The sequence below is a fragment of the Cinclus cinclus genome, chromosome 27, assembly GCF_963662255.1.
Source record: "Cinclus cinclus chromosome 27, bCinCin1.1, whole genome shotgun sequence".
In the NCBI taxonomy this organism is placed as follows: Eukaryota; Metazoa; Chordata; class Aves; order Passeriformes; family Cinclidae; genus Cinclus; species Cinclus cinclus.
In genome coordinates this window covers 4,768,448-4,782,409 of record NC_085072.1, presented here as the reverse complement: position 1 = coordinate 4,782,409, position 13,962 = coordinate 4,768,448, and the positions used below count along the sequence as shown (strand labels likewise).

The 13,962-nt window shown below is 52.8% G+C and overlaps 2 protein-coding genes across 6 annotated transcripts; one reads left to right on the top strand and one right to left on the bottom strand.

Moving 5' to 3' along the window:
• Positions 1-1,973: 1,973 nt before the first annotated feature.
• On the bottom strand, positions 1,974-4,490 carry DCLRE1B (DNA cross-link repair 1B). Its single transcript, XM_062509834.1, has 4 exons — positions 4,287-4,490; positions 3,997-4,141; positions 3,630-3,809; positions 1,974-3,548 (listed from the first exon to the last, which is right to left on the bottom strand). Exons 1-4 carry the CDS (start codon positions 4,473-4,475, stop codon positions 2,707-2,709), a joined length of 1,356 nt encoding a protein of 451 aa, XP_062365818.1. The 5' UTR covers positions 4,476-4,490; the 3' UTR covers positions 1,974-2,706.
• A 304-nt stretch (positions 4,491-4,794) lies between these two features.
• AP4B1 (adaptor related protein complex 4 subunit beta 1) lies at positions 4,795-12,247 on the top strand. Of its 5 annotated transcripts, XM_062509807.1 has the most exons (11): positions 4,806-4,918; positions 5,006-5,230; positions 5,339-5,469; positions 6,249-6,396; positions 7,014-7,510; positions 8,188-8,271; positions 9,215-9,318; positions 9,489-9,696; positions 10,176-10,460; positions 10,890-10,927; positions 10,976-12,247. In XM_062509807.1, the coding sequence occupies exons 1-11, from the start codon at positions 4,806-4,808 to the stop codon at positions 11,363-11,365; spliced, it is 2,223 nt and encodes a 740-aa protein (XP_062365791.1). In that variant the 3' UTR covers positions 11,366-12,247. The 5 variants fall into 5 exon arrangements, with proteins under 5 accessions (XP_062365792.1, XP_062365791.1, XP_062365790.1 ...); XM_062509806.1 differs by lacking the exon at positions 10,890-10,927 and having other exon boundaries at positions 10,176-10,502; positions 10,947-12,247; XM_062509808.1 differs by lacking the exon at positions 5,006-5,230 and having other exon boundaries at positions 4,795-4,918; positions 10,890-12,247.
• Positions 12,248-13,962: the final 1,715 nt, after the last annotated feature.

The window sequence follows — 13,962 nt, the reverse complement described above, 5'->3', positions numbered from 1 at the left end:
GGAGATCGTGGAACGTGAGGGAGAACAAGGCTTGTAAGAGGCCAAATATTTACTGCCGAGAGACTTTATGGAATCCTTTAGGTTGGAAAATTAATTTAAGACCACAGAGTCCAACCATGAACCCAGCACTGCCAGGTCCATCACTAAACCCATTTTCAGAGCCAGGTGAAGGATGACCAGAAGCCCCAACAGTCAGCAATTCCAGTTTTCCCCAGAAGGCCACATTTTACTTTCCAGCATTTTAGGATAGCACACAAAAGTAGTATTTAAACACCTAGCAGGGAAAAAATGTTTGGCACTTACATGCCTTGTGCACCCTGCTGTGCTGAGGCAAAGGTCTCCAGCAAACTGACTGTGGGTCAAATCTCTCCTGCTTCTGCCGGCTTTCAAAGCCACAGAGAGATTCTAGGCTTCCTTGGCTCTGCAAGATGGATAATTCCCTCCTCAAGTGGCAGGAATTACCTTTTCAGCTCTAGAAAGTAAAGCCAGCGTTTTATTACATAGAAATAGGATGCAGATCCCCAGACTCTGAAGTTTACAATGTTCCCTTGTTTGTGCATGATTAAAGCTCAGATTTACCTCTGTAAAGAATTACCATTTACAACTCCTTTTTCCCAGAGGCTGACCAGGTTCTCCACTTCATTTACTTTAATAAATAGTTGATAAGAATAAAAGAGGGAAGGCTGGATGCCACAAAGCATCAGCTCTCCCAGGTCATTTGCAACATGCCCAAGTGGAGCAGTGACTCAGAAGGTGAGAATTCCTCCCCAGCTGCTCAAAGCAGGACGTGGAATTTGGGAGTTCAGGCAGTGCTTCACTCCCCTGCCTGTCAAATGAATCACTTGAATTTCAACAATATTTAAATAACAGCCTGCATCTCCCAGGCAGCAGCAGCAGCCAGCACACTACAAGCACAGCACTACCATTTCCATGTTACAAAACGTGCAGGTGTCTCCACTCACACCCACCTGACAGAGCTCCTTGGATTAGGAAATAACCCACACAGAAAACTCCAAGCAGCAGGACACAGGGCCCACAGCAGGAGGCTCAAGCTGCCCTTGCTGCCCTGTGTGCAGTTCACAGGACACTGCTCTGTCACTTCCAACGTCCCCTTGGCAGCTGGCAGGCAGAGCCACAGCAGTCCTGGGACAGGCACTCCTTATGTAACAGGGATAAATATTGCCATGTCTGGGAAAGCACAGGGTTGGGAGTCAGGATTCACGTTTGCCAAACAAACAGCTTTCCAAACATCCCTGCTCTGGCTGTTGACATTCTCACTGTTCTGGACAGCCCTGTTTCTGACTGCTGCAACTACTGCATCCAGGGCCACCTTTGCTTTTTACAAGGCCTGGCTCTACTCCAAGAGCAAACTTCCTTTTCTGGCTCAATTCAAAGAATTCAACCCATGTAGATGACCCTTGGAAAGGCCCTGCAGGGCACTGTGTTCAGAAATTCTGAAACATTTTGCCTAGATAGTAACATAAGGAGGATAAGAGAACTGAGGAACAAACTGGTTTGCTGTTCCGGGATGGTGTCCAGTGACCATTTCCACTCCAGCTGCCCTGCCCATATGAGGGGCCAAACTGAACCCTTGGCAGTGCTGTTTGGCACAGTCAGCTGCAGGGGGTACCCAGTGGTTTGTCACACTACAGACCCTTCCCAGCTGTGCCAGGCCAGGCTCTGCAGCTGATCCAGAGTGGGAAAGTGCCCAACCTCTAACTGACAGAGCCAGTTCTGCTATTCAGTCACAATCTTTCCAAACAATGCTGCTCAGACTGAGCATTTCACACCCCCAAGCAGATGTTTCATTATCTCCAATTCCATTTGCTACTGCAAGACAAGAGCAGGCAGAATGGGAAGGTGGAACACTGGTGGCTACCAGGAGTGCTTTGCAATCTAACATAATTCAGAAGTGCAAGGCTGAGTGCAGAGACTGCAGAGGATTTAGTGACCCACTCTGCAAGGCCTACAACTCAAGAACCCAAATAATTCCTACTTTTCCCAGCCACAAACCTGAAAAGCACTGACAATGAGCATTGAGATGGCACTTTCAGACCAGGACTACATCCAGCTGCAACTTGGCTGGCTGCATGCAGAAGCTGGAAGTATTAATAGATTAACAGTCAGAAAGCAGATTATTGGACTTTAAGGCACTTCATTTCCTAGGTTTCTTTAAGCAGCATTTTTAAAAAGAACCTTAATAAAGAAGATCTGCAATTCACTTTGGAATGAAATGCTCATAGTCAGTGAGGTATCACAGACTTAGAGAAATTAGAATCTTCGAGGCTCTCAGATTCCCCCTCTCGCTCTTTTCATCACATTCTAAACATCAATTACTCAGCTGCAGACAGCTCAAACCCTCTGCAGCTCGGCTTGAATCAACCTCTCAGTGACTTTCCTAACAGGGGACAGGCAAGTCACTGCAAAAGGTGGACACAAGGCACACAAGACAGTGGGACCACAGTGCCCAGTGTAGTGTGGAGACCCAGCAGATATAGAGATTAAAAAAAAAAAAAAAAAAACAGTTTTAAAGTACCATCTACATTCTGCTACCATCTAGTTTCCTCTTTGTCGTCTATAAAGAGGTAAAGAGAGTAGAGCCCCAGAGCTGAGCTGAGCTCCTCTCTCCTAATGAGAAACCTGAACGTGGAGAAGAATGAAACACTGCTACCTGCTGCACTGGCACCAGCAATGTCACACAGTTTTTCAGGGTGTGTCTCCCTTCCGAAAAAAGTCTTCTACCATCTGATCAAATGTCTGTGAGGAATTCTGCTTTAGGACATTTAAGGGAGTGAGTAAATACTGCTCTGCAAATCCAGTTGCAAGGTGCTCAGTAGAAACAGATGCTGCTCCTGCTGTTCCCAGCTGCTCTCCACTCAGCTCTTCCGTGTCACCCCTGCAGCAAGTGCAGCCTTCTTTGGAGCAGAGTGCAGGTTCACAGTTGTCCTGAGGAACCTTAACATCTATAAACACTTCAAGTTCCTCAGTACTTTTCTCTGGGGACTCATAAACAACCCCTCGGGGCTCAGAACTCCGTGGGGCTCTTTTCCAGAGACCTGTGGGTTTCAGCCCCCTCCTTTGGCTTGGCCGCTGTCCAGACTCTTGCACGGGCTTTGAGACTTTGAAGTCAGGAAGTACCTGGGGAGCAGAGCTCAGGTATTCCTGAAAGTAAACCTGGCACATGTCGCCCTTCACAATGGGGATGACGGAGCAGGGTTTCAGCCATTTCACAAACTCACGCAGCTCCGCAAAGGAGGAGTGATCCGAGTAGGGGATGAGGTGGATGTTGGGGTGGGTGACCTTCACGGGCCTGCCCGTGGGGATGATGGCAATGGTGGGGTGCAGCGTGTTCCAGGTGACCAGGGTGTCCCAGCGGATCTCGGCGACATCCACGGCGCGGATCCAGCCCGCGCCCTCCTCCGCGGTGAACACATCCGGCAGCTCCAGCAGCCGCATCTGCTCCAGGCGCCAGGGGCTCACCACCACCCACGTGCTGAACTCCAGCGCCAGGTCCACCAGCAGCGTCTCCTTGCCCAGGGTGTACACACCTGCCAGGGGAGCAGCGGCTCAGGGCCAGGGGACACGAGGCCTGCCGGGGCCGTGCTGGCAGGAGGGAGGGCAGCACTCACCGATGACCACGTGGTGCTGCGGGTGGGCACGAATGAGGCGGGCAGCCTGGCGGGTGGCCAGCGCCCGCGAGGGCAGCACCCGCTGCGGGTGGCAGTGGGTGTTGTCCAGGTACAGGCGGTCGATGTGGCGGCCCCTCAGCACCGGCTCGCACTGCATGGCGCTCGTGTAGCGGAAGTCTCCTGCAAGGACAGGGATGGCAGGGCAAGAGTGGAGTCTCCCTCGCTGAGGATATTTCAGAACCATCTGGTCACAATTCTGTGCCGTGTGCTCTGGGACAACCCTGCTTGAGCAAGGAGCTGACCCGCTGCAGTCCCTTCCAACCTGACCCATTTTGTGATTCTGTGATTGCGGGAACCTGCACCGTACCTGTGTAGAGGATGGTGCCGAAGGTGCCCTCAAAGAGGAACATAACGGAGCCAGGGCAGTGGTTGGAGTCGATCAGCGTCACTGTCACCTCACCCACGACATGGCTCTGCCCCACCTCCAGCGGCCGGATCCAGCACATCGGCACCTGCAGGGGCCGAGGTGTGAGGGCTGGGCAGGGCAGGTGACAGGGGTTGGGACAGGCAAGGTGGGGGTGTCCGGGAGATGAGGGTCGGGTGTGGCAGGTGGGGATGCCGAGGCGATGAGGGCCGGGGCGGGCGGGACACACCTACCTGCAGGCGGCGATGCAGGAGGCGGGCGGTGAGAGGGGAGCAGTACAGCGGGCGGCTCCAGGTGCTGGACAACCCCACCGTGTGGTCCGAGTGCATGTGGGACAGGAAGAAGAGGCGGGCGCCAGCCGCCCTCCGCAGGCTCCAGAAATCCACGGCGATGGGAGTCCCGGGCAGCACCGTCCCGCTCATGGCGGGCCGGGACCCCGCTCCCCTCACGCCGGTTTTGGCGGGAAGCGCCGCGCACGCGCGGGTGGCGCGGGGCGGCGTCACAGGCGCGGGGTCACGTGGGCGGGGCGGTGGGGCCGGCGGGCGGAGCGGATCGGGATCGGGACCGGGACCGGGATCGGGACCGGGAACGGGAACTGGGAATAGGGCTGGGAGCGGGACTGGCATCTGCGATTAGGATCTGGGACCGGGGCTGTATCCTGGGATCGGGACGTGGACTTGGGGCTGCGACCTGCACCGGGTCCTAGGGCTCGGAGTGGCCCCGGCGCTCGGGAGCGGGAGCGGCGCGGGGCCATGCCGTACCTGGGCGGCGAGGAGGCGCAGCGGGAGCTCCGCCGGGCGCTGTCCAACCCGCACGTGCAGGCGGACCCGGTGCGGTACCGCGGCGCCGTGCTGCGCGTGATCCGGTACGGCGGGGCCGGGCCTGGCCGGGCCGGGCGGGGGGAGCGGGGCCGGGCCGGGCCGGGCCGCGCTGAGCCCCGTGCCCGCCGCAGGCTGATGGCGCAGGGCGCCGACGTGTCGGGGCTGTTCCCGGAGATGGTGAAGGCGGGCGCGGTGCCGGACGTGGTGCAGAAGAAGCTGGTGTCGTTCTACGTGCGCGCCCAGGCCCCGCTGCAGCCGCAGCTGGCGCTGCTCGCCGTGAACTCCCTGCGCAAGGACTGCGCGCACCCCAGCCCGGCCGTGCGGGGGCTCGCCCTGCGCACCATGTGCGGCCTCAGGTGCGGGGGCTCCCCGGGGCTGTCCCTGCCCTCCCCGGTGCTGTCCCTGCCCTCCCCGGGTTGTCGCTGCCCGCAGTGCCCCGCTGATGCCCCGCTGCCCTCCCGCAGGATGCCCGGGATCCAGGAGTACCTGCAGCAGCCCCTGGTGTGCGGGCTGCGGGACAAGGCGTCCTACGTGCGCAGGGCGGCCGTGCTGGGCTGTGCCAAGATGGTGAAGCTGCAGGGAGACTGCGAAGTGGGTGCGTGGCTGGTGGCCCTGGGCCTGGGGACGTGCTGTGTTCGTGATGCGTGTTCAGCCTTTAGGGCTGTCCTGGGGTCCCTGCGTTGCCCCTGTGTTGTAGTGGCTGCAGGGCAGAAAGAGAGAGAAAGTGGAGGGTAATTAATGAAAGACTGAAAATTGGAATTGTTCAGCCTGGAGAAGAGAAGGCTCCCGGGAGACCTGACTGTGGCTTCTGTACCTGAAGGGAGCCTGCAAGAGAGCTGGAGAGGGACCTTAGAGAAGGGCTGGAGTAACAGGACAAGGGGCATTGGCTTCAAACTGAAAGAGAGCAGGTTTAGGATATTAGGAAAAAATTCCTCCCTGGGAGGGTGGGCAGGCCCTGCACAGGGTGCCCAGAGCAGCTGTGGCTGTCCCTGGATCCCTGGAAGTGCCCAAGGCCAGGTTGGACATTCGGGCTTGGAGCAACCTGGGACAGTGGGAGATGTCCCTGCCCATGGCAGGGCTGGGTCTGGGTGAGCTTTAAAATCCATTCCAACCCATCATATTCTATAATTCAGTGACTTTGTTCCATCCCCAGTCTCTGATCAGCCAAGGGCCGCTGTGCCGCACGCAGACCCTTGGAGAAAAGCCATGCCAAGGGAAGGTGTTCCTGTAGAGCTTGAAGTTTTGTTGATCCCTTCTCCCAGTTCAAGCTGTGTCTTTTTATTTGTCTTTTTCTTTAATGATAAATGTTCACATACAGTGATTAAATTGCAGTGTGCCAACAGATCTTGATGACAGGAGCTCTGTGCTTTGCAGATGGTGCTCTGGTGAACGAGCTCTATAGTTTGCTTCGTGACCAGGACCCCATTGTGGTCGTGAACTGTCTGAGGGCCTTGGAAGAGATCCTGAAGAAGGAGGGAGGTGTTGTCATCAACAAACCTATTGCCCATCATCTCCTCAACAGGTTTGTTTTCTTTGCTATTAGGATGATGCTGAAAGTTTCTCCTTTTCATGTTTTATATGCAGAGAGGCAGTTACTGGGGGACATAGCCTTCTGACCTCTTGTCAGGCACCCTGAGATGCAGGGGGCCATCCTAAGTTAAACTAAACCACTTCAGGCTAAGGTCTTCAGAGAAATCTGGGATGCCCTGCTCTTCCAGGGAGTCATTGCCTCAGCTGGTGGTTTGATTTGGAATTGTAGGTTAATGTAATTAGACTTTTGGGGTTTTTTTGGTGATGATGCACACAATATATCTGTGGGACAGGTATGTTCTAGCTTGTCTTTCCAGATCCATTGAAAGATATACAACTGTGGTGCTTGAAGAAATCAGTTTTTCTGCAGGTAATTCCATGTGATGTGGGAAAAGAGGGGTATTGCTCTGCCCAGGGTTCTTGTCAGTGTTGCTGGGTGGTGTAAACACCAGCAAAAATGCATGTGACTGATACAGAATTAATAACAGGGCAGTTCTCTTGTGGCATCCACTTGGGAGCAGAGGCCGTAAGGAGGTCGGAGACTGAGGCCTCTGTTGTGCACAGATAATCCTGGCCTCCCCGACTCCCCACTCCCTGTGTTCCTGGCAGGATGCCTGACCTGGATCAGTGGGGGCAGAGCGAGGTGCTCACCTTCCTGCTGCGCTACACACCCCGCAGCGAGGACGAGCTCTTCGACATCCTCAACCTGCTCGACGGCTACCTCAAGAGCAGCAGCCCCAGCGTCGTGATGGCAGCCACCAAGCTGTTCCTGGTGCTGGCCAGGGAGTACCCAGATGTGCAGGCAGATGTGCTGGTGCGGGTGAAGGGCCCTCTGCTGTCTGCCTGCACCTCGGAGAGCAGGGAGCTCTGCTTCACCGCGCTCTGCCACGTGCGCCAGATCCTCAGGAGCCTGCCCGGTCACTTCAGCAGCCACTACAAAAAGTTCTTCTGCTCCTACTCGGAGCCCCACTACATCAAATGCCAGAAGATGGAGGTGCTGTGTGAGCTGGTGAATGATGAAAACGTGCAGCAGGTGCTGGAGGAGCTGAAGAGTTACTGCACTGACGTGTCAGTGGAGCTGGCGCAGGGAGCGATCTCTGCCATCGGTGAGAGCTGGGCTTGGCTTGGCTGCAGCACTGCACCTTTCAGGGAGGCTGTTCCCTACCTGGGAAAGCACCAGATCACTGCTCTGTGCTGCAGCAGCACAGACACCAACCTGCCCAGGAGTGGATTATGTCAGAGTGTTTCTGAACCGCTGATTATTTCAGAAGTCCTGGCACTGAACTTCTTCAGGTTGTGCAAAGTCCTTGAATCTTGTGCTGTGAGGAGATGCTCTAGGGAAAATGTGTCATTTCTTCTTGCTAATGAGCCTTGAAGTGTTCTGTGAAGCTGTGCAGGAGGTGGAGGAGCTCTAATGCCTGCTTGTTCTTTGAGTTTTGATAAGGGCAGAGTTAAGGTGATTGTTTTGGTTTTGTGAGCTTTAAAACTAGGTGAATTATTACTGTATTTGTAAGGAGAAAGTTTGGGATGATAAAACGCCTTTTTTAATGTATTACATTTAAGGAAAGTTCAGAAATCTTCTGAGGCATGGCCTCAAAAAAAGGAACACGTTCCTGGTGTGGAGAACAAGCTCATTTGGCCATACTTTCAGAATTGGTTGTCAGAAAGGAAGGGAAGGAGATTGTTTTTTTTAAAAGGAGTTTGTACCGAATACCTGGGCTCATGATTCCTATTTCACTCTGATTGGAGGTTGATTTTTATGTCTTTTTTGGCATCCTTGCAGCCAGTATTGCCAGGACATACACAGAGCAGTGTGTGGGGATTCTGACAGAGCTTCTGGGGCTTCAGCAGGAGCACATCACCTCAGGTAACCATTTTTGGCTGCTGCCTGGTTTATCCTCTCAGGAGGTGCCCTTGCTGGGGCTCGTGGTCCCAAACCCAACACCCTCAAAAGCACTTGGCTTTCAGTTTAATTGGCACCTTCAGGTGGAAGTTTTCCAGGTGGGTTGAGGGGTGCAAAGAGTGTTCCTTCTGCAGGAGCTGCTCTCTGTGGGAAAGGGGAAGGTGGTTGTAGCTGTGTTCATGCTTCTTTCTGGCTGCCACCTGCTGACTCAGGGAGTGAGTGGCTCAGCAGAAACATTTTACTGTGTGTTTGAGAGCCCAGATGATTAATATATCTTTTAAATCTCTTATGATTGCTATTCCTTACATGAAAGTCTGATTCAGTTGTACCTGAGCTTCCTTTTTTCTCTTGTGCCCTCAGATCCACCTTCACATCACTGCTGTTCTTGCTGTTCTCTTTTCACTGGTCTTGCTGCCAGATTTGAAAACCACACACTTGCATTCAGCTGTTGAATTCCATCTCAAGAGCTGTTGATGTTTCTGAGTGGGCAGCAAAACCTTTAAAGTTTTGACCTAAAGTTCACAAGCCTCATTTTGAATTGAGGTCAGCTTTAATTTGTCATTCTAACCTCATGTGTCTGAAGCATCATGAGTCAGAGGCTTTTTAAAGGCTGGCAGTGGCCAGAAGAGAGGCTGCTTTCCAGCAGAGGAACAATCTGAATTCTCAGTGCTTTATTTTAGACCTGATACAGCTTTGCTCTGACAAAAGCAGTGTCATGGGATTGGGAAGGAGGGTGCCTCAAATCACAATCACAGGCAGGGCACTGACCCTCCTGGCTGAGATTTGCAAAGCCCCTTGAGTGGTGGGGGGGGGGGGGTTGAAATGATTTTTTTTCCCGTAGTGGTTTTTATAACTCTTGAGTAACTCCTGAGGGGTGCTGATAGCTGATAATTTGTTTTCCTTGCAGCTGTGGTCCGTGCTTTCCGGGACCTGGCCTGGCTGTGTCCCCAGTGCACAGATGCCATGTGCCAGGCACTGCCTGGCTGTGAGGACACCATCCAGGACAGCGAGGTGAGGGGGCAATGCTTGGGGCAGATTGGACAAGGACTGTTAAGCTTCCCTTTGCCTTGAGGTTGGGGACAAAAATCAGAAATCCTCAGATTTGTTCTCTCAGCGTGCTTATTTCATGCGAAGACGTGGCACACAGCAGCTGTTTGCTGGTGTTCCTGTGGCTCCTGCAGGGCAAACAGGCACTGATCTGGCTCCTGGGCACACATGGGGAGAAGATCCCGAATGCTCCCTATGTCTTGGAGGACTTTGTGGAGAACGTGAAGTCCGAGACGTTCCCGGCAGTGAAGATGGAGCTGCTGACGGCGCTGCTGCGGCTGTTCCTGGCCCGGCCCGCCGAGTGCCAGGACATGCTGGGCAGGCTGCTCTACTACTGCATTGGTGGGTTCCCTGTGTCCTCACAGCCTTTGGGGGACCTGCTCTGCCAGGGTCAGCTGGTTCTCTGCCTTAGGCTGCTGCCTGGTCCCTGGCTGGCTGGCGAGTGTGGAGTTAGAGTCATGGGATCAGAATGCCTTGGGTGGGAAGGGACCTTAAAGATTATCCCCTGTCCTGAGCAGGGTCACCTTCCCTGTCCAGCCTTGCCTTGGGCACTGCCAGGGATCCAGGGGCAGCCACAGGGGCAGCCACCCTTCTCTGGGCCACCTGTGCCAGAGCCTCCCTGCCCCCCCAGGGAAGAATTCCTTCCCAATATCCCATCTAACCCTGCTTTCTGTTAGTTTAAAACCACTCCTCTTTGTTCTTCAGCCTGTAACCGGCCTTGCATTGTATCCCTGAAAGTCTGTTTGTAATAATTAAGTGTTAATACTGTGGGGTAACACGGCTGACAGATTCTCCATGAATTGCATCTCTGTGGTTCCCAGAGGAGGAGCAGGACATGGCTGTACGGGACCGTGGGCTGTTCTACTATCGCCTGCTGCAGGCTGGGGTGGAGGAAGTGAAGCGGGTGCTGTGCAGCCCCAAGTCTGACCCCTCCCTGGGGCTCCTGGGGGCCCAGAGCAAGCAGCCCATCAATGCCTGGGCTTTGGAGTTCAACACTCTGGCCACAGTTTATGGCAGAGAGCGCTGGGCGCTCGCCACTGCTCAGCAGCCTGTGGAACCCTCCTACTCCTGCTCTGCTTGTGCTGACTCCAGGAACAGAGACACAGGTAAACCTGCCTCACCTTCCTCTGGGAGCCATCCTCCCCTTGCCAGCAGATCACAGAATCCCAGAACGGTTTGGGTTGCAAGGAGCTTTGAAATTCCTCTTGTTCCACCCCCTATCATGGGCAGGGATCTTACACTTTCCCAGGCTAGTGCAAGCCCTGTCCCACCTGGCCTCAGACACTTCCAGGGATCCAGGGGCAGAGCCACAGCTGCTCTGGGCAGCCAAGATGTGCTGTGGGTTTGTTTGGAGGAAGTTCAGAGTGCTTTTGGAATTTGGTGTTCTGATCACCTTGTGCAGCGTGTGGCTGGTCACTCACTAGCCCAGGGGATGCTGCTGGTGGCACTGGGATTCCAGCCTTCCTCTGCTCCATCAAAATGGACTTTGTGGAGCTGGGAGCTGCATCTCACCTGTGTTTGTGCTTTCATTCCAGAGTCACTGGTTTCTGAAGGGAATAAGGAAATCCTCAAGGTTCATCCTGATTCTCCGATGTCTGAAGGGAATAAAGAACTCCTCAAGGCTCATCCTGATGCAGGCAGCCTAACCTTGATTCCTGATGTTTCCCTGACTGCAGAACAGTTTGAGAAGACCTGGCTGAGCCTGGACACGAGCTGCCAGCTCTCTCTGCCCTGGTGTGGGCCTGTCCATGCAGACACCATCCAGACAGCCCTTTGTGTTGTGCACATCCAGACCATTGCCATGAGCAAAGCTGGAGCCCAGCCCTGGAAAGCTTATCTGAGTGCCCAGGATGACTCGGGCTGCCTCTTCCTCACAGAGCTCCTGCTCCAGGCACCAGATTCAGAGCTGCAGGTTTCAGTGAAGCAAAATGAAGCAAAGCCAGAGGCACTGCAGTCCTTCATCTCAGCCTTGAGGACAGTCCTGGAGGCAGTGGCAGGACTGGAGTCTTGACTGGTCCCTGCTCCCAGCAGGCTGCATGCTCAGGGCACAGGAAAAGTTGATTTCTCTTGCTTCTTTTGCCATATACCCAGTGCTGGTTTGGTAGTTTCAAACTGCAGAGGTTCCAGTTTGCCTGGAAAGCCCGGGTGGTGTGGGGGAAGCTGCAGCTGGGGCTGGGGAACAGGGCAGGGTGAAGGGTCTGCCCTCCCCTGGGCTGGGGAGAGGACAGGGTCACTCTGGTGTGAGTCACAGGAGTGGTGGCATCCGTGGTGGTTGTCATGAGGCACAAACGTCACTGAAGGATCCAGAACAGAGCTGAATTCAGGAGTGTGTTTTGGAGAGTTTTTTTCCTGAGAATTATAAATAATTTTTTTAAAAGCCAAAACAAACCACCAGAGGCACCAGGACTCTGCCACTTATCTCACATTAAGAGGAACAGTGCAGTGAGGAGAGAATATTTCATTCTTGGCTCCCTTTACATTTGTTTTAATTTGCTGCCTTCAGCTGATTTCAGTAGGAGCTTCACTTGGGGTGAACAGAGCTCTGCTGTGCCAGAGGAGGGTGGGCAGGGTACATCCTGCTCACTGAAACCAGCATGTTCCTCTTCCAAGAGACAGACATGGGTTTTTGGTTGAAATGTGGTACTGAGGTGAGAATCACCCTCTCTGAAGTTTCCCCCAGCTCCCTGTGCTTTGCCAAGCTCCTTGATTGAGGGTGAGATTGATCTAACAGGGTTTTAGGGTACTCTCTGAGGAGCACAAGCATCTTTTAACCCTATTCTGCCAGATTTCTTGTAATTTTTGCTTTCTTTGAATGCCTTGATTGTACCTTCAAATGGCATTATGCCTTCCATGCACCTCAGTGAAACCTTGTCACTCTTAAACAGACTTCTGCTGTTCCTAATAAAAACATGAATCATTCTTGGCTGATTTCTGGAGTTTCTTGTTCCTTCAACCCTCAGGACTGTGGATGGAGTGATCTGATCAGTGCTGTGGATCAGGGCAGCTCTGCAGCCTCTGTGTCCAACAGGGCTTTTCCCTCTTGACCTTCCTTGAAGCTAAACTTTAAGGAGCAATTGGGCAATAATTAATCTCAGTCTCAAATGCCAAATTACTGTAAAGGGTGAACCTGCAGGTGAGCTCAAGGGCAGATCATCAGTCAGCTGTAGCAGGGCTCCTGTTAACAGTTCCACAGCTGTGTTGTGTCCCTGTCCCTGGGGAGAGCTGCACTGGAGCATTGGCATGGTGCAGTTTTCTGGGGAAAATAGCTGAGAACTTGCTGGTGGTCCATTGTTTACTCTGCTGTGGCCACACCAAGATTGGGCTCTGTCTCAGAAGGGACTTGGAGCTTCTTTCATCCAGACCATTCTTGAGGAATGAGCAGGTCAGCAGACTCCAGTAACTTCTAAATATTTATTTCAGCTGATCTGACAGAAGTGACTTAATTTGGAACTAAACCATGCCCATAGCTGTGTGCAGCCCAGGAGCATGGCTTTGTTAAAAAAAGTCCTACTGGAGTCAGCACCAAACTTCTCTTCTAAGAGCTTCTCTGTCTCAGGGTTTAATTCCTTAACTCAGGAGCTCAGCCTGCCCCTTGAAGGAGAATCAAGACAATGACTGATGTGCCATAAAAAAGGAGTTTAACAGACCCCACTTGGTGTTTTGCCAGGGGAAGGGATGAAATCAGCCTGGGAGAGGGTTGCAGTTGATGTTGGGTCACGCATCCTGCCCTCTGCATCCTTCTCTTCCTGCCTTTAAACCTGCCTGGGATTGTTTCTCTAAAACACATGCACAGGAGGGTTTGGTTTGTTTTCTGGAGAACATGGACAATTGAGAGAAAAGACTGTGCTACTTTCCAGAGGAGAACTTGGGCTTTTCACTGATGTAACTGGAGGAAAGCTGTTGTGCTTCTTCCAGATCCCACAAGCAGAACCTGACACTAAGCAATGTGTAAAACAGATTCTCCGTCACTACAAGCAAAAATAGTAATGTTTGTTGTTCTCAATTGGTTTTTCTTCTTGAGTTTCTCTTAAATTTAGCCATAAAAGGGGGCTTCACTCGTACTCAAGGCCTCCAGGTCAGTGTTTGGTGCTGCAGACTCAGAAGGTTGCATATTTAGTTTCAAATGTTTCCATTAGTTATTCTAAAGGTCTCTCTTCCTCTCAGGTGACTCCAAGGCTTATTTCTGCAAAATCAGCATTTGATATTTTAAACTAAGAGTGATTAGCAGCCCTTTGCCTTTTAGCTACTGAATACAGGAATCCTGGAGCTGGTCTATACCCCCTCTGCAAGAAAACACAGAAGGGGACGCCTTGAATGGCCCTAATTGCATTCAGGAAGAGAATCAGACTTGGTTCAATGAATCTGAAGCCTTTGTGCAACATGTGAGGTATTGGAAATGTGGAAGATGTGATTCTCATATATACTGGGGGGGAGGAGTTTGGTTGAAAATTGTTTGTTTTAGCTTAATTTTGTTTCGTTTTCCCCACTAGAAGAAGATGGATGGCCTTCCAGAACTGCTGTCTGCTTCCTCTTCCCACCTGGCTATGGCCTCCCCTTTGCTTATGGGGTTTTTCAAGTGTTGCACAGTGAGAGAGGTGAATCAGGCTG